The 19,086-nt window shown below is 41.6% G+C and overlaps 1 protein-coding gene across 1 annotated transcript in view; it reads left to right on the top strand.

The window, feature by feature from the left end:
- Positions 1-2,518: 2,518 nt before the first annotated feature.
- The window catches only part of LOC132828451 (peptidyl-prolyl cis-trans isomerase FKBP5-like), a 154,322-nt gene continuing 137,754 nt past the window's right edge, over positions 2,519-19,086 (top strand). Inside the window, exon 1 of the mRNA XM_060845588.1 lies at positions 2,519-2,805. Coding sequence (XP_060701571.1) covers positions 2,695-2,805 — 111 coding nt within the window. The 5' untranslated portion in view covers positions 2,519-2,694. The remainder of the gene's footprint in view (positions 2,806-19,086) is intronic.

The raw sequence follows: 19,086 nt of genomic DNA, 5'->3' as shown, positions 1-19,086 counted from the left end.
AAAGGGGTTGTCACAAAGGGCTTTCCAAGTCACATCCTCTGTGTATCTGTGGGTTCCCTGCCAGTCTGTAGAACATGAAAACGTCCCCATTCTTTTTGTTTTTTTTAGCTAGAAGGCTACAAACCAGGCAACACTCCTGGTGAAAGCATCCACCATTTCCTTGAGTCAGACAAGACTATTGTCTGACCAATGTGGCAAATGTCTCCAGATACTACTTGAAGAGTCCACATGCGAAATCATTTAAGGCTCTGGCATTTTAGTTTGGTATCAAAAATGCTATTCTCCAATGGAAATGGCTTTCACCTCCTCAGCCAACATGTTCCCACAAGTACCTATCAATGTAAGCAAAGCTTCCTGCCAACCTCAGGACTGAAATGTAGAGAATACAGTTTTGGTCTTCTAACTCCAGTCTATGCTTTATTTTTAAAAAATCAACATGTTATAAGACAGCAGGTGGATCTTGAACCCACAACTTCTGTACTGAGAGGTGGGTATAATACCAAGAACATTTTAAATAAAAATTTAGTATAGCAGCTGTAGTGCAAAATTAAACTCTTCTACAATGACTTTGATCAACCTACTTGGACATGTTATGACACATCTCCATGGCCACAATACAACACACTTTGTGCAAAACTGACTAACTATGGTAGAAATGTCTCGACAGCACTTCCTGTGATTCACCAGATTAGAGTTCATGCATAGCTGGCTGCTGAATTTAACTTTTTAAATTTCAATATTATTTTTAACTTTGCCGACAGGAATCAGGTAAATTTGATTGATGGGTTACCTTTTGAAAGGCTATTGTTGCATTGTATTCAATGCTGTACTGAGCAAAGGGTGGGAGCAAACGATTGACATTGTGTCAGGAAATTGCCAACTGAATTCAGTAAACGTTTCCAATTCAGAATAAGGAAATTTGGGTTTTAATTGTCTATCAAAGGACCGTGGCTAATAAATTCCCTGGCCCTTTCTCAAAGGTCGCAAACAATTCTGCCAATCAAATTCACTATCCCAGGCAAGACCTTTGATCTGTACTAACATCTCTTTGAAATCATGCTGTGTCAAAAGGCTGTGTTTGCTGTATTCACTTGGAATTGCTGTTGCACACTGTAGCACTGGCCAATTGGCACCTTCATTTCCTATTGTCCATAATGTTAGCAATTTATGTTTGTAAGGGCTATTTGGATCTGAACTCAGCTTTTGAGAAATCCTGTATGAATCTATGATATTAACTCTTAACAAGTTACAAAATAAAGACATTAAACAATTTCCAATAAAAAATACAGTGTTGCTGTGTTATGACCCACACTTTCAATCCTTGTACAGTATATGAGGAGGTTGCTCTTGTAGAAGTCCAATGACTCAATTAAAATTGAAGCAGCTCTAGTCAGCGAATTAAGTGGAATCAAATGGAAGGAATATTAATTTTTTTTAGTGGGTAGATGTTAAGATGAACTAGATATATTGAGCAAGCTTTTAGTATTGTAAGTTTATGTGACAATTAATTCAAATCCTCTAAATCCCCCAAATCACCAGCAATCACACCCCCTTCCCAGCCCCCCACACTTTGCAGACCAGGAATGCTAAACAATGTCATACTGAACAAAATGCAAACTCAAACTAAGCCATGCATTTAGCCTGATTTAGTCAGAGTACAATGACTCTGTTTTCTCTCAGTTCAGGGAGAATTATCAACACCACAATACCATCTGTTCATTATCATATTGCTTTTAATTCGGCGTTTTGATGCCTGCATATTGTCTGCAAAACTTTCTACATCTGCAGTGATTTCACTACAAAGGTATTTTATTGACTGTTTGGGACAACTGGTGATCATGTATAATACTATATTAATACAAGTCTTCATTTTAAGACATTACCCTGAAAGCTGCCTCTTTTGACAAAGCTTTTGGTCACTTGTCCTAATATGTGCTTAGCTGATCCCTCCTGTAGCTGTTTCGTTCAAAATAGGTTGTTTCTTCAGCTTCTCTGAACTCTGCTACTTTATCCCAGAAACTTGCCACACGGCATTAAACCATGACTCTAATCGTGGTCCTAACCTCAGATATTATAAATAGAAAACCATGCAGCTGGTCCTCCTGGGTATTAATTTGAATTGGCAGTAAATGAGACTTGGCACCAGAAACTCCATTCACAAGAACACCTTTGTCGTTAATTGTTTTTTGGAATGACCTGAGACAACTCTCCTCCACAGGACTCACCTTGAGACAGCTCTAAAGTTTCTTGAGATCTGTCCACCATGAATGTCACTACCTATTTGCACATTGTAACCTCAGGATCCCAATAATGATACATATCCTAATACACCTTACTTGCAATTCTCTCTCCCTGAGATCTCCTTCTCCATGGGACTCCTCCTCCCTCTGGGATTCCCTCCTTCTCTCCCATTCCCATTCAGCAGTTGGAAGCCCCTTCTCCTATGACTCCACCCCCATCTGCTGTCCCGGCAGTCACTGCACCGGGACAGGAATAGGCCACTTTCACCCGCGCCGCGAATGCTGGGATAGAGCTGTCTCCATAATCTCCCGGAGAGCGGAGCTCAGAATAGGCAGAGGGAGAAGGAAGCGGCTCGGATACCGAGCTCTACAGGAAGCAAGCAGAGCTTACAGAGAGCGAGTGGCTGAGGACGAAGCAGTTTGTGGAAACCAGCAAGTGACTGGCTCTTACTGAATGATGACCACCGGCCAGGAACTGAAAGAGACCGAGCATGAAGCCCAGGCTGCGGAGCTGGATCGGATAGCCGAGGATCTGACACCCAACCAGGACAGGGGAGTACTTAAGGTAACAAATACTGCTGTTTCCTCCGGACTGTGAATGAGAGAGTTGAGTCGGAGTTTCAGATGTTTGGCAGTCATTGAAATACCAACAGTCATTGTCAAATTTAAAAAGAAACAAGTTTTACTCTCCGTCTCAGAAAGTGACTAGAAAAAATAAACGAAGCAAATTCTGAACCCGGATTATTCACAGGACAATGTAACTTTATCTGTGATAAATTATTTTATTTCAGCACCGCAACGGTGGCTGTTGCACAAGTCTCATCTCCACCAGGAATAGATTGACATACGTTTTTTGCTGTGGTTTGAATCAGTAATGTACTAAAAACAATATTATACATAGTTTACCCGCTTAATGTAACTAACCCATTCTGATTGACCCGCCTTGACTCTGTATGTCAGATAGATCAAACGTGTGGGGTTTTTTTTCAACTCCATGTTTATAATTTCCTTGCCCATACGTTATTGGGTGTCCGCTTCGTTGTGCCTCTGAATGGTTTATGTTAACTTAAAGCCAAGACATATCACAATCGAAAACTTTCATCAAAGTCTGGGGCACTTCTGAAATGGAAAACAGTTAGAAGGTGATCAATGTTATTTGGATTTCATTCTACTCCAGCAGCCTCTCGGGCTCATAATCAGGCTGTGTGTGTCTATGTGTATGTATGTGTCTGTCTGTGTGTGTGCGTGTGTCTCTCACTGTGTGTGTGTGTCTCTGTGTCTGTGTGTGTCTCTGTGCGTGTCTCTGTGTGTGTCTGTGTGTGTATCTGTGTCTCTCTGTGCGTGTGTCTGTGTGTGTCTCTGTGCGTGTGTCTCTGTGCGTGTGTCTGTGTGTGTCTCTCTGTGCGTGTGTGTCTGTGTGTGTGTGTCTGTGTGTGTGTCTCTCTGTGCGTGTGTCTGTGTGTGTGTGTGTCTCTCTCTCTGTGTGTGTCTGTGTGCGTGTGTGTCTGTGCGTGTGTGTCTGTGTGTGTGTGTGTGTAGCCTGCACTCAGTAACCATTCCCCATTCCCCAAATCCCCACCACCCTGACATTCGCTGCAGACTGCCCTCTCGGCCTTAAAAGGACTCGGGAACAGTCAGCAATCAACCCCAGAGCGTGTCAGATTCACCGCCGTCAAACTTTACCTCCAAAGGCCTCACAAAAACAATATCCATTTACTGCAGAGTCTTCTGAAGTAGGGTCAGTGGACCCGGAACATTTCACACTTGCTCTCTCCACAGCTGCTGCAGACCTGCTGAGTTTGATGAATTTGCAGCAGCATTCAAGTCGCCATCCCGGATCGAGATGAGCAACCAGAAGGCAGTCTTGTAGTGAACCCCAACATTAGCCCCGACATCTCTGCTACCCCCTAATGCATCCCCGGACTCTCTCCCCTTGCAATTCGACTGGAGTTCTCCAAACCCCGGCTTTCTCACATCACATGAAGAGCAGAGAGATGCGCGCCAGTTCAGGGGAGGGGTGGGGACGGAGTTGCACGCTGACATTCCCAGAGAGAGCAGAGCAAGCCAGTTCGTGTGGATCCGGTGCTGAATTTGCAGATTTGTTCGCTCGATGTGTTTTCTATGGCAGGGGTCGACTCAGACTGTTGAACGCTCCCTCATGTTGAATGACAGTGTGGTGGAGATTTGATCTTCCACCGATTGTTAAGACCATTGCGTTAACTCTGGGCATCACTGTCCCTTACACTCAATGTAGCTGACCTAGTAATTCATATCGCTTCTGATTTTACCCCGGTGTCAATATTCAAGGTTTCATTTGTTACTGTTATTCCAAGATTGTTGATGCCAGTAGGTTTATTTTCTATAACAGAGTGCTGGCATGTTTTGGGGATCTAAGCGAAGAAACAATCATAACGCCTCGGTATGTTTTCTCCACCCTTAGTTCAATGACCGTGTTGTGACTGGGGCTGATACCAGGTTCAAAGTTTTAAACGATAATTTATTTCTGTATCTTGAATTAACTAACCATCTCAAATATCAAGCTGCAAAACTCAGTGACCAAGTTAATCTAGTTAGAGATAACCTCTGGGACTCGTATGCATCTGACTTACCTTTCCATCCTCATTTACTGAAATGTACCTGCTGTTATTCTGGTAGTCTTTGCAAATTGCTGTAATTTTAGTTTTCAACTGCTGATTTTGAATAACATCTTCTTTAACTGTCCTTCATTGGATTGGGGTTGCTTCCAGCAGACTAAATATTAAAAACAGAAAAGAAGTTGCATTCATATAGCACCTGTTCTAACTTCAGAATGTCCCGAAACATTTTTGAAAGTGCAAATTACTATTGCAATGTATGAGACTCAACTGCCAATTTGTACACAGCAAGCTGTCACAACCAACGATGTGGTAACTGATTAACTAATCTAGTTTAGGTGTTGACTGGGACTAATATCAGCCCAAACACTGGGGATAACTTCCCTGTGCAATAATGCTGGGGCTCAGCATTAACATCCTTCAGGACTACTGAAAGTCATCAAACACTTTGTGCAGACTCTGGAGTGGGAATTGAAACCTCAACTGTCCAACTCCGAGGTAAAATTTGCAACTAAGGCCGAATAAAAGTTTCCAAATAATTTCCAGTCAGCAACTGATTCATTTCTGTGTTCAACATTTGTAATATGTGTGAGTTCCTGTGACAGTAATGCAAGATCCCCTCCTGTGGCTCTCACACAGTCCCTCAAACAGTTTTGTTATCAGCACTGTGCTATTTCCATTGTACATTCTGAGTTGCTGTTGAGTTAACTAATATTTTGCAGTTTTGCAAGTGTGCAGGTTTAGATTTGGTCTTTCCTATGAATCTGATAAAGTCAATTTTTTGCTCTAATCTCCCATCAGCTTTGATATACACAGATCCAGAGAGATTACTGAATAAAATGCACCATGCAATGTTGTATGGATTACATTTCCATCATCTTAGTCAATGATACAAGCTATTTATTTTAATATAAAACTTACACACTCATTTTAAATCTGACTACCTCCAATACTCTTGTAGTTTGAAACCTTGTAGTCCTTTTCAAAGAAATGATTCACTTTAGAACATTCTATATGTTATCAACATTTAAGATTGGTGCAGATTTTTCTCTTATTATGCTTTAGGACTAAGAGATCATAGTCATAGAGTCATACAGCATGAAACCAGACCTTTCGGTCCAACCAGTCCATGCTAAACATAATCCCAAACTAAATTAGTCCCACCTGCCTGCTCCTGGCCCTTATCTCTCCAAACATTTTTCATTCATATACTTATCCAAATATCTTCTAACTATTGTAATTGTACCCACATCCACCACTTACTTAGAAAGTTCATTCCATACACGAACCACCCTCTGTGTAAAAAAGCTGCCCCCATGTCTTTTTTAAACTGTCTTCCCTCCCCCTAACAATGTGCCCTTAATCTTGAAATCCCCTATCCTAGGGAAAAGGCAACTACCATTATAGTCCTATCCATACCCCTCATGATTTTATAAACCTCGATAAGATTGCCTCCCAACCTCCAGTGAAACACTCCAGTGAAAAAATCCCAGCCTATCCAGCCTTTCTTTATAACTCTAACCTTCCACATCCGACAACATCCTGGTAGATCGCTTCTGAATCCTTTCCAGCTTAATAATATCTTGCCTATAACTGGGTGACCGGAATGAGACACAAGAGACATCACCAATGTCTCCCAACTCCTTTACTCAAAACATTGAGCAATAAAGTCAAGCATGCTAAGTGCCTTTTTAACCACCCTGTCTATATGTGATACAAATTGGTGTAAAATTTCACATATATTTAACGAGGAGTTAAGATTGTGTTTCAAACTAGTGCATTTTTAATATGTGTGAGTCCCTGTAGCAGTAGTGCAAAATCCCCTCCTGTGGCTCTCACACAGTCTCTCAAAGATTTTTTTTCAGCATTGTGCTTTTTCCATCATCAAATTTACAAAGAATGTTTTAGAATTAATATTTATTTCCTTTCACTCTCATGGAGTAGAGAATATAATGGAAAACTCTGATGGAGAACTTTGTCTGGTTTTTAGACTATTTATGAAATTTAACCAATTGAATGGATAAAATTAACTATAAGTACAACACAGATAAACAACAAAGTAAAATTATATAGAGAATACAATTCAAGATCTTGAGTAACTTGGGCTCAGAATCATCAGGCTGGGACGTGAAATAAAAGTACAATGATATAATAGGAAGGGTTGCATGAGCTGTCCAGTTTACTCCAGAACACAGCTCCACCACATAATTGACAGGATGTGAGTCGTTGTGTCCTTCAGAGGTTTCTGCTTTTCATTAGGTTTATCGATTCAATGAAGGCAAAGCTAGCTATCTGAGTTTGCCGATGACATGAGGTTGTGTTGCAAAGTAATCAGTGGAGAGCAGAAAGGGAAAGCTGTGGAGCTGCAGTGATGGATGGCATGAAGTAGATAATGCTTGATGTGGGAAAGTATGAGGTCATCCATTTTGAACCTGCACAAGATCGATCAGAATGTTTTCCAAATAGTGAAAAGCCAGGAACTGTGGAAGGGCAGAGAGATTTGAAGATTCAGGTATATGAATCAATAAAAGCTAGTGGAAAAGTACAAGAGAAAAGTTATACAAACAAATGGAATATTGGCCTTCATCATAAAAAGGCTGGAATACAATTGGGTAGAAATTTTATAAATTGCCAGTTGCATCCCGTTTAGCATGCCTCGTTCAGTTTAGGTACTACATCTTACTATTACAATGTAAAATATTGACAACAACAACTTGTATTTATATTGCACCTTTAATGTAAGTATTTGATGTGAGTTTGCAAAAAAGGTATAAAACAAAATATGGTGAACCGTGGATAACAGGAGAAATTGTGCGACTAGACAAGAGGAAAAGCATACAGAAGATCCAGGCGGCTAAGAATACAACAGGCTTTGGAGGAATATCGTGAGAGTTGGAACAATCTTAAACGAGGAATCGAATGGGCTAAAACGGGTCATGAAATAATTTTAGCGAGCAGAATTAAGGAGAATTCCAAGGCCTTTTATTCATATATAAGAAGCAAGATGGTAATTAGAGAAAGGATTGGTCCACTAAAGGATAAGAAGTCAGGTTGTGTCGAACCTGAGAAAATGAGTGAGATTCTCAACGATTTCTTTGCATCAGTGTTCACCGAGGAGAGGGATACGATGAATGTTGAGATTAGAGATTGAAGTTTGTTTACTTTGGATCACGTTGACAGAAGGAAGGAGGATGTGTTGGGTAGGCTAAAGGATATTAAGGTTGACAAATCCCCAGGACAGGTCGAATCTATCCCAGGTTGCTGAGGGAGGTGAGAGAGGAAATAGTTGGGGCCCTGAGTAAGATATCTTAGTAGCATCCTTAAATACAGATGAGGTGCCAGAAGACTGGAGAATTGCTAATGCTGTCCCCCTGTTCAAGAAGAGTAGTAGAGATATTCCAAGTAACTACAGACGAGTGAGCCTGACGTCGGTGGTGGTAAAGTTGCTGGAGAAAGTACTGTGGGACAGGATTTATTTACATTTGGAAGAGAATGGGCCTATCAGTGATAGACAACATGGTTTTGTGTGGGGGAAATCATGTTTTATCAACTTAATAGAGTTCCTTGAGGAAGTCACCAAGATAATAAATAAAAGAAGAGCTGTTGATGCCATATACATGGACTTTAGGCAGGCATTTGATAAGGTTCCCCTTGGTAAACTAATGGAGCAAGTGAAGTCACATGGTGTGCAGGGTGTTCTAGCTAGGTGGGTAAAGAACTGGGCAACAGGAGACGGAGATTAATAGTTGAAGGGAGTTTCTCAAAATGGATGAAAGTGAGCAGTGATGTTCCACAGGGATCAGTGCTGGGGTCACTGTTGTTTGAAATATAGATAAATGATCTGGAAAAGGGCATTGGTGGTCTGATCAGTAAGTTTGCAGATGACATGATGATTGGTGGAGTAGCAGAAAACATAGGGGACTGAAAAAGAATAGAGGAAAAATAGACTGGAGAGTTGGGCGGAGAAGTGGCAGATGGAGTTCAATCTGTGCAAATGTGAGATGATGCATTTTAGAAGTTCTAATTCTAGAGCGAATTATACTGTAAGTGGAAGAGCCATGGGAAGTTGATGAGCAGGGAGATCTGGGGGTTTGGGTGAAGTTGGCTGCACAGGTGGAGAGAGTGGTCAAGAAAGCATATGGTATGCTTGCCTTCATCGGACGGGGTATTGAGTATAAGAGCTGGCAGGCCATGTTAAAGTTGTACAAGACTTTGGTTCAGCTGCATTTAGAATACTGTGTACAGTTCTGGTTGCCACATTATCATATGGATGTGGACGTTTTGGAGAGGGTGCAGAGAAGGTTTACGAGGGTGTTGCCTGAGATGGAAGGTACTAGCTATAAAGAGAGGTTGAGTAGGTTAGGATTGTTTTCATTACAAAAACGCAGATTGAGGGGGTCCTGATTGAGGTCTACAAATCTTGAAGAATATAGGCAGGGTGGAGAGGGATAAGCTTTTTCCCAAGGTGAGGGATTCAATGAGAGGTCACACGTTCAAGGTGAGAGGTGAAAAGTTTAAGGGGGATACACATGGAAAGTACTTTACACAGAGGGCAGTAGGTGCCTGGAACACGTTGCCAGCAGAGGTAGTGAGGCAGGCACGGTGTGTCTGGATAGAGGCATGAGTAGGTGGGGAGCAAAGGGATGCAGTCCTTAGTAATTGGGCGATAGTTTTAGACAGTGGATTTGGATCAGGTCAGGCTTGAAGGACCGAAGGGCCTGTTCCTGGGCTGTAAATTTTCTTTGTTCTTTATCACATTGAGTTATATAAGGAGATATTAGGGCAGGAACTAAATGAGGGAGAAGAGCAAAGGAACCTTTTAATACAGAAATTAGCAACTCAAGTTGATAAAGCTACTAAGGGGCAAGCAAAACTGGTGAAGGGTGAGGGGCAAAGAAGATCAGGGAGGAATTGTCAAAGGCAAAAATAACCTTGATTAGACCACACATAGTACTGCGTCCAATCTGGTCTCTATTTCACAAAGAGGTTACTGGAGTGTTGGAGAAAGTGCAGACACATTCAGTGATACTGCCAGAGTTCAGAGGATGCAACTGTGAGGAAGAATTGAGGAGTGTAAGGCCCTTTTACTGTGCCAGGTTAAAGGTTCTGCAACCGGCCAAGCTGGAATGTGGATGGAACTTCAAATCTGCCATTCATTCAACTGAGCCAGCTTGTGCCCCAAAACTTGGAATTTGAATTGGTCTCTTTGCCTGTTCACTGTGGGCTGTGTGTGGTCCCTGGACACAGAAAGAGAGCAGAATTCACAATAAATGTTCAAATATTCCAGTGATGACATATTCCTGTTTCTCAGTTATTATTGTAGGAACATTATAGAAAGTAGGCTAATTTGTAACATATATTCAGAGACTGAATCATGTAAAAATCTTTCTTTTGGTGGACCAAAGATCGATGAACACATTGACAGTGATAATCAAATGGAACATGTCTATTGGAAGACCCTCAGTAAACTGTAACCTAGCAGTCTGATCAACACACAGAATGGTACTGAAATTGCCTGCATCGATCAGAGCTAGCTTGCCAAACCCTCCAACAGCCCATCAACAGCACACAGATGAGTCATTGTCAAATATTTTGAAACTTGTAGTACTTGCCATTCTACTTAAGTTACAGGAGAACAGTTCGATCACTCAGTACTTCCTAGAAACAACCATTCTGATCCCATGTGTCTATGTTGTTTTCATATTTCAGTTTATTCCTTTTCCTTGACTAACCTATCTAACCTATTCTTAAATGCTGACATTGCCTTCATTTCCATCACCAGCTCCTTAGTGAATTCCACAACCTCAAAGCAGCTTCACAACACTGTAGAAGTAGCTTTTTCCTGTTGTCTGTCCATTATCTTATACATTCAATCTTGTACTCAGGTCCCCTGCTTCTGAACTTCAGACCCCCAGCTTTCTACTGAACCTGTACAGTGGTGTCTCTAAATCTTCAGCATCTTCCTATACTGGAGAAACCTAGATGACACAGAATTCCCCAACTGTGATTTCAGCAAAGGTTTGAATAGATTTATTGTTACATCTTAACTTCTATTTTCACCCTTTCCATGAAACCAAAAACATAGCCTCAGTTGGGCCAAAAGGGCTGATTTTTCTATATTGGATATGCTTATTGAACATCATTCTGTGTGGTTAATCTGTACAACATAGATATCCTGAATAATAAGATGCAAGCAGTACTGTGATTGTGATTTGAAGAGCTATCTTACCTTCTGACAATGGTGGAATAGTTCAAGAAGGAAGTCTTCTCCTCTCATTGCGTCTTGTCCTCGACCTGGGATGACTTTCAAAGAATCGGAGTCAGGTCATTGAAGTTGCTTCTGGATTGCTTCCAAGACTTTGCAGCAAAATTCCTGGCACTGATCCACTCAGCTATCTCTGTCCACTGTTGCTGCCAAGCAAGACATACTTCCTTCCATTGAGAGAATCTGGATCACGTCCACTCTTTAGAGAGCTGTCTGCCAGGGCCCCTGTCTCCACCTAGAAGCCTGACTGGAAATTGAGTTGGGGTCTATATGGGACTCTACTTCTTCTTCACAATTTAGTTTCCTATCTAGCTCAGTGTAGGTGGAAAATTAACTATCATGCAGTTGGGATGTGGCTGTCGGAATGGGTCATCATATTCCTGGAGGGATCATCCCTTTGTTTTAAACACCCTCACAACATCCAGTCCACCATCCTTCTCCATCCAGGCATCTGGCTCCCAACTTATCCATACTCCTGGGACACAACCCTCCTGTGGCCAATTAAAACGTGAATGGACTCTTCATTGATTGTTGGGAATTGTTGACAGTCACTCAAACCACTTTTTTTTTGCACACTCCTAGTATTTTTATAGCAAATGAACAAAAATATTTCAACAGCATTATTTTAACAACTTTTTTTTTGTATTACCCATCTGACTTTCTTTTCCCTGTGTTGTTCATGGCATTTTCCTGGAAACAAGAGTTCAATTCCTTAGGGTACTGGAACAATTGAGGAATTATGTGGGTGGACATGGTGTTCACTGCTCTCGGCCTCCAGACAGTTCAAGCCTGTTCTTTTGTTAAAGAAAATGAAGCATTGTGAGCAATGAGTCATCCAAATAATCTCCCTGCTGGGAAAGTAGCAGGAAATCCTATGAAAGTGCACGGCCCCTCAGCCTCTTTCAGTCAAATTAAACAAAAGACTTTAAGACATATGAGAAAGAGTAGACCATTCGGCCCATTGAACTCACTCTGTCATTCAACACGATCAAGGCTGATCTTTGGCTTCAACTGCACTTTCCCATCCACTCCTCATACCTCATGATTCACTGGGAAACCAATGGTCTGTCTATCTCAGCCTTGTGTGTACTTTATGACAAGTATCCACAGCACTCTGGGGTAAAGAATTCCAAACAGCCGCAATACTTTGAATGAAGAAATTTCTGTTCTGCTCAGTTATTGTTAGCTGATCTTGAAACTGCGCACCTTTTATAAGAAAGCAGGAAATTATAAACCAGTTAACCTAACAACTGCCTTAGGGAAGTTGATAGAATCTATCATTATGGGGCTTGTAGCAGGATGCTTAGAAAACATAAATGTGATCAGACAACATCAACATTGAAAGAAAAGCCATGTTTAATTTATTCATTTCTTGAAGACATAATGCACATGAAAGAGGACAAAGAGGAACTGACAGATGTGGTGCATTCGGATCTCGACAAGGCATTTGATAAGGTGTCACATCAAACATTGTTGCACAACATAAGAGCACATGGTCTAAAGGACAACATGCAGCATGGGTAAAGGATTTGTCAGCAAACAAGAAGCAGAGAGTAGGGATAAAGAGATTGGCAGGCTGTACCTAGTGGAGTGCCAAAGGAATCAATTTTAGGGCCTCCACTATTTATAATCTACGTCAATGACATGGAAGCAAAAGCCAACTGCATGATAATTAATTTTCCACTGAGACTAAGCTAGGTAGGAAATTATGTTGTGAAGAGGAGTCTGTAAGGGGATGTAGACAGGTTCAGTGAATGTGCAAAATATTAGTAAATGGGGAATAATGTTGGAAACGGTGTATTTGTCTGTTTTTGCAAAAATATTGGAAAATGGTATACTATCTAAATGGAGAGAGATGCAGAACTGTGTGGAACCTGTGTGTGGTGATAAATTAAGTATAAAATGTCAGTTTGCAGGTACAGTACATTATTAGGGAGGCAAATAGAATGTTGCCGTTTATTACAAGGGGAATGGAATATAAAAGTTGGGCCATTTTATGGCAACTTTATAGGACATAAGTGATTTCATTTTTGGAATACTATTTTCTGTTTTTCTTTCTTTGTTTGAAAAAGGATATAATTTCATTCAAAGCAGATTACTTCTAATCATTCCTGGGCTGAGACTGTTTTTATATGAGGGTAGATATTGGGCTAGCTGTACCGATGAAGTTTTGAGGGGTAAGGTGACACACAAGACCCTGAGGGGTTAGAAAATGGTGGATGCCAAGAGGATGTTTCCTCTTGTGAGGGAGTCTAGCACTATGGATGTAAAAACAAGAGGCATCTCTGCAAAGACACAGATGAAGAGACAATTTTTCTTTGAGAATTGTTTGTGGAAGTTCTCTTCTCCATGAAGTAGTGCAGGTTGACTCATCAAATTTGCTCATGACGGTGTTAAATGGATGTTTGATCAACATGGGGAGTCGACTACTGTGGGCAGCAGAGAGGAAAGTGGAGTTGAGGCTATAATCAGATTAGCCATGATCACTTGAATGGTGCATCAGGCTCAAATACCTGAATGGCTACACTTATTTCTAACTTCTATGCTTTGATGCATCCCTTGTTTACCCTAGCCAGCAGAAACAGCCTGTTTGAATCTATCCATCAGATTAATTTGTAATACTAAATGCTTCAATGAGATCACCTCTCATTTTTCCAAACTCCAGCACATATGGATTTATTTACTCAACCTTTCATCAAGAGACAACCCTCTAATCCCTGGAACCAATCTAGTGAATCATCACTGTAATTCCTCCAGTGCGAGTATATACTTTCCTGAAAATTTGGATTAAATATTCAAGATGTAGTCTCACCAAAGCCCTTGAACAATTATAGCAAGACTCCTTAATACCTCTTGTAATAAAAGCTAACCTGCTATTTCCCGTCTTCATTGCTTGCTGCATCTTTATGCTAACTTCCTGTGTTCACCATTTTGGCCTTCAGGATTTTGGAAAAACATTATGCTTTTCCAGTCATATAACCAAAATGAATATCCTCTCATTTCCACACAATAATTGCTGCATCTGTCAGCTTCCTGTACACTCACTTCACTTGCCTCTTATATCTTTTTTGCACCCTCTTTGCATTCTCATCTAGCTTTGTATCACCAGAAAACATAGATACCTTACTCCCCATTGGTTCAACAAAATTATTAAGGTAGGTTGAAAATTGCTCAGACCCCAGCACTAACCCTTGCTACACTTCACTATTTACAGTTTGTCAAATTGGAAAACCCTACTTATCCCTAATCACTGTTTAATAAATTCTAACTATGTTAATATATTGGCCCTAACTCCATGGGCTCTTAGCTTGTGTATTAATCTTTTGTTTGGTCTCTTATCAAATATATTTTGAAAATCCCAGTACTGCATCTATTTGTTCCCATCATTTACTCAACCAGTTACACCCTCAAAAAATGCTAATATATTTTATCATGGAATCTCTACAGTGTGGAAACAGGCCATTCAGCCCAACAAGTCCACACTCAGCCTCCAAAGAGTAGCCCACCCTGACCCATTCCCCTACCCTATCATGCTACATTTCTCCTGAAACCCTGGACACTGTGGGCAAGTTTGCATGGCCAATTCACCTAACCTGCACATCTTTGGACTTTGGGAGGAATCCGGAGTACCTGGAGGAAACTCACACAGATGCCGAGAGAATGTGCAAACTTCCCACATACAGTTGCCCTAGGCTGGAAGCTAGGCTGAGTCCCTAGCACTGTCAGGCAGCAGTGCTAACCATTGAACCAGCATGCTGCCCACAATGCTACGGTGGCTCAGTGGTTGGCACTGTTGCCTGACAGCACTAGGGACCTGGGCTCGATTCCAGCCTCAGGCGACTGTCTGTGTGGAGTTTGCACATTCTCTCTGCATCTGCGTGAGTTTCCTCCGCATACTCTAGTTTCCTCACACAGTCCAAAGATGCACTGCTTAGGTGAATTGGCCATGCAAAATTGCCCATAGTGTAGGTTAGGTGCATTAATCAGGGGAAAATGTAGAGTAATAGGGTGGGAGAATGGTTCTGGGCAGGTTATCCTTTGTAGGGTCAGTGTGAACCTGTTGGGCCGAATGGTCTGTTTCCACACCAGTGATTCTGCAAAATTTGTCAGGCCAAATTTTCGTTTTGCAAAACTATATTGATTAATTATTCTATGCATTCTTAATGATAGACTCCAGTACTTCCTAACAACTGATGTCAGGATAACTGGCTTGTAGTGCCCTTCTTGAATATTTGTGTTATTTTTGCTAACTTCCAACATGTAAGGATTATTCCTGAGACTAAGAAATTTTTGAAAATCACAGCCAATGTATTTATTACCTCTGCAACTATCTCTTTTCAAACTCTCGGATACTGAAATCAGGTCTTGAGATTTCTCAGACTTTAATCTCATGTGTTTCTTTAGTACCTTTTCTTTGCAGGTACTAATTACCTTAATTTCCTCACTCCTGCTCCTCCTATGTTACTCTCCCACTCCTCCTAGGTTGTGTTCCCTTGCTGGTGCATAATTTGTGTCTTCTACTGTGAATACAGACAGAAAACAGTGTTCATTGTCTCTGTGGAGGAGAAAGTGAGGTCTGTAGATGCTGGCAATCAGAGCTGAAAATGTGTTGCTGGAAAAGCGCAGCAGGTCAGGCAGCATCCAAGGAGCAGGAGATTCGACGTTTCGGGCATACGCCCTTCTTCAGGAATGAATGCTGCCTGACCTGCTGTGATTTTCCAGCAACACATTTTCAGTTCATTGTCTCTGTGTCTGCTTCCAAAAGGTCAATGTTTACTCTAACTACTCTCTTCCTTTTTATATGCTTGCAAAATGTCTTAAAACTTGTTGCTCACCTTGCGAGCTAGTTTGTTTTCAAATATCCTTTTTAAGTAACTTTTTGTTGGGATCCTGATGGTTTATAAGACTTACTCAGAGCAACGCTGTTCTTTGCAATGATTTAACCTCCTCTATGAAGACTATCCATAAACTTTTTTGTTATTTTTTTCCTGCAGCCATTTTTCTTTTCCAATTGAATGTATTTTTTTGTTGAGCACTTTAAATTGATTTTTAAATATTTCCCATCTTTTCATAGAAGTGTTCTAGCACAGAAGGACTCCATTGGATTCTGTTGTGCCTGAACTGACTCTTCAAATGAGCATCATTACCAAGTGCAAGTCTCCTGCTTTTCCCCCACATCCCTGTACTCTATTTATAGCCAAATACTCATCCAGTGGCCCCTTTAATGCCTCAATTGAGCCTGCCTCCACTACTTAGGTCAGAGAGGAAGGTGGAGTGGATAGGTGGAAAAGAAGATAGGCAGGTCGGACAAGTCATGAGGACAGTGCTGAGCTGGAAGTTTGGAACTAGGGTGAGGTGGGGGAAGGGGAAAATGAGGAAACTGTTCAAGTCCACATTGATGCCCTGGGGTTGAAGTGTTCCGAGGGGGAAGATGAGGCGTCCAGGCGTCTGGTGGTGAGGGAGCGGCGGTAAAGGAGGCCCAGGACCTCCATGTCCTCAGCAGAGTGGGAGGGGGGAGTTGAAATGTTGGGCCACGTGGCGGTGTGGTTGATTGGTGCGGGTGTCCCGGAGATGTTCCCTAAAACGCTCTGCTAGAAGGCGCCCAGTCTCCCCAATGTAGAGGAGACCGCATCGGGAGCAATGGTTACAATAAATGATATTAGTGGATGTGCAGGTGAAACTTTGATGGATGTGGAAGGCTCCTTTCGCGCCTTGGATGGAGGTGAGGGAGGAGGTGTGGGCACAAGTTTTACAGTTCCTGCGGTGGCAGGGGAAAGTGCCAGGATGGGAGGGTGGGTTGTAAGGGGGTGTGGACCTGACCAGGTAGTCATGGAGGGAACGGTCTTTGCGGAAGGCAGAAAGGGGTGGGGAAGGAAATATATCCCTAGTGGTGGGGTCTTTTTGGAGGTGGTGGAAATGTCGGCAGATGATTTGGTTTATGCGAAGGTTTGTAGGGTGGAAGGTGAGCACCAGGGTTGTTCACTGCACCCTAGTTATTCACAAAAGATTTTTTTCACGTCACCTTCGTTTCTTTTGCACGTTACTCTATGTCCCTCTGTTCATTTTCCTTTTATCAGTGGGAATGGCTTTTCTACCTTGGACACTTTGCTCATGATTTTGAAAACTTCTATCAAATCTCCTCTTAGCCCCTTTCTCTCCAAGGAGAACAGTCCCAATTCATTCTTGGAACCATTCTTGTAAATGGTTTCTGCACTCTCTCCAGTATGGTCACATCTTTCCTAAAATGTAATGCCCCCAACTATACGCAATATTCCAGCTGAGGTCTGACAAGTATCTTTCTCTCTATACCTGTGAGCATTGGTCATATAGAGAGTGAATCTGGGGAAATTAATAATGCCAAATAAGGACATAGAGTCATAGAGTGATAGAATCATACAGCACGGGAACAGACCCTTTGGTCCAACCAGTCTATGCTGACCATTGTCCCAAACTAAACTAGCCCCATCTGCCTGCTCCTGGCCCATATCCCTCCAAAACTTCCCTGATTATGTACTTGTCCAAATGTATTGACAGGTAGTTTGCATCAGTCTTTTGTGGAGGACAGAAATAACCTAAAAATAGCTGCAAATGAAGAGAGAAAAGAACTCAAGAAAATTACAAGCACCAGAGACGTAGAATTGAGCAAATTATTGGAGAGCAGTTGACTGGAAAAAGAAGCAGCTTGTAAGGTAGTTGGTGCATTGGCTTTAATGTTCTGAAATTCTCAAGATTTTCATGAAGTTTTATTAAGTTGGAAAATGTCAAATGTAACCTCCTTTTATTAAGAAGCCAGGAAACAGAAAATGGCAAACCTCTTTTACTTGGAATACATCAGAAGTAATTATGAACAAAGTTATAGCAAAGGAATTAGAAAAGTCAGCATGGTTTTGTGAAAGGGGAATCATATTTACCCAATTTCTTGGATGTGTTTGAGGAAGTAATGGGCAGTAATTAAATTTCCAGAAAACATTTGATAATGTGTCCTATTAAAGGTTATTATGGAAAATAAAAGCTGGAGGTGTAGGTAGTAATATATTGATATGGACTGAAGGTTGATTTGCTAACAAGATACAGAAAGTGCGTATAAATTAGGGTGTTTTTGGTTGGCATGTTCTAACAAGTCGTGTTCTACAGGCATCAAGGCTGCGGCCTCAACATTTAAAGGGCGCATTGTGGGTGGCACGGTGGTACAGTGGTTAGCACTGCTGCCTCACAGCGCCAGAGACCCGGGTTCAATTCCTGACTCAGGCGAACGACTGTGTGGAGTTTGCACGTTCTCCCCGTATCTGCGTGGGTTTCCTCCGGGTGCTCTGGTTTCCTCCCACCGTCCAAAGATGTGCGGGTCAGATGAATTGGCCATGCTAAATTGCCCATAGTGTTAGGTAAGGGGTAAATGTAAGGGTATGGGTGGGTTGCGCTTCGGCGGGTCGGTGTGGACTTGTTGGGCTGAAGGGCCTGTTTCCACACTGTAAGTAATCTAATCTAAAGTGGCCAAGAGCCATTCTCACAGATGTCCTCTATTGATCTCTGCCTTTTCTAATCTGCCTGTCACATTGAAATGTTGTATATGATTGTGAACATTTATTGTGCAACTTTAGTTGCCTTCCAACCATGTCAGCTGAAGGTGATTAGATCTTTACCATTTATCTCTCTTTGTATCTCTAGTTTATCTATCTTATTGCAGATGCTCCACACATTCAGATAAAGTGACTTCCACTTTGTTTTTGTACTCCTTGTCTCTGCATGAGGCCCCTATTCTGATCCACTATTTCTGTTAACTCTCTGTCCTTGCCAGTGCTACTCAGCTTCTCTTTACCCACATCAATAGATTTTTTTTTACTGCCTTGACTTTTATATTTGATTTCTAAATATCCCTTCATTCAAGCTTTCCTCTCTCCTGAGCACTTAAAGTATTTTTTTCTCTGATGTAACTATATTTGTTAGTGCACTTTATATTCGGATATTCTGTCCCTGCCAATCACACTCT

Source organism: Hemiscyllium ocellatum, chromosome 26 (assembly GCF_020745735.1).
Source record: "Hemiscyllium ocellatum isolate sHemOce1 chromosome 26, sHemOce1.pat.X.cur, whole genome shotgun sequence".
Taxonomy (NCBI): domain Eukaryota; kingdom Metazoa; phylum Chordata; class Chondrichthyes; order Orectolobiformes; family Hemiscylliidae; genus Hemiscyllium; species Hemiscyllium ocellatum.
The sequence above is the reverse complement of the archived record's forward strand: the minus strand, read 5'-3'. Positions and strand labels throughout refer to the sequence as shown.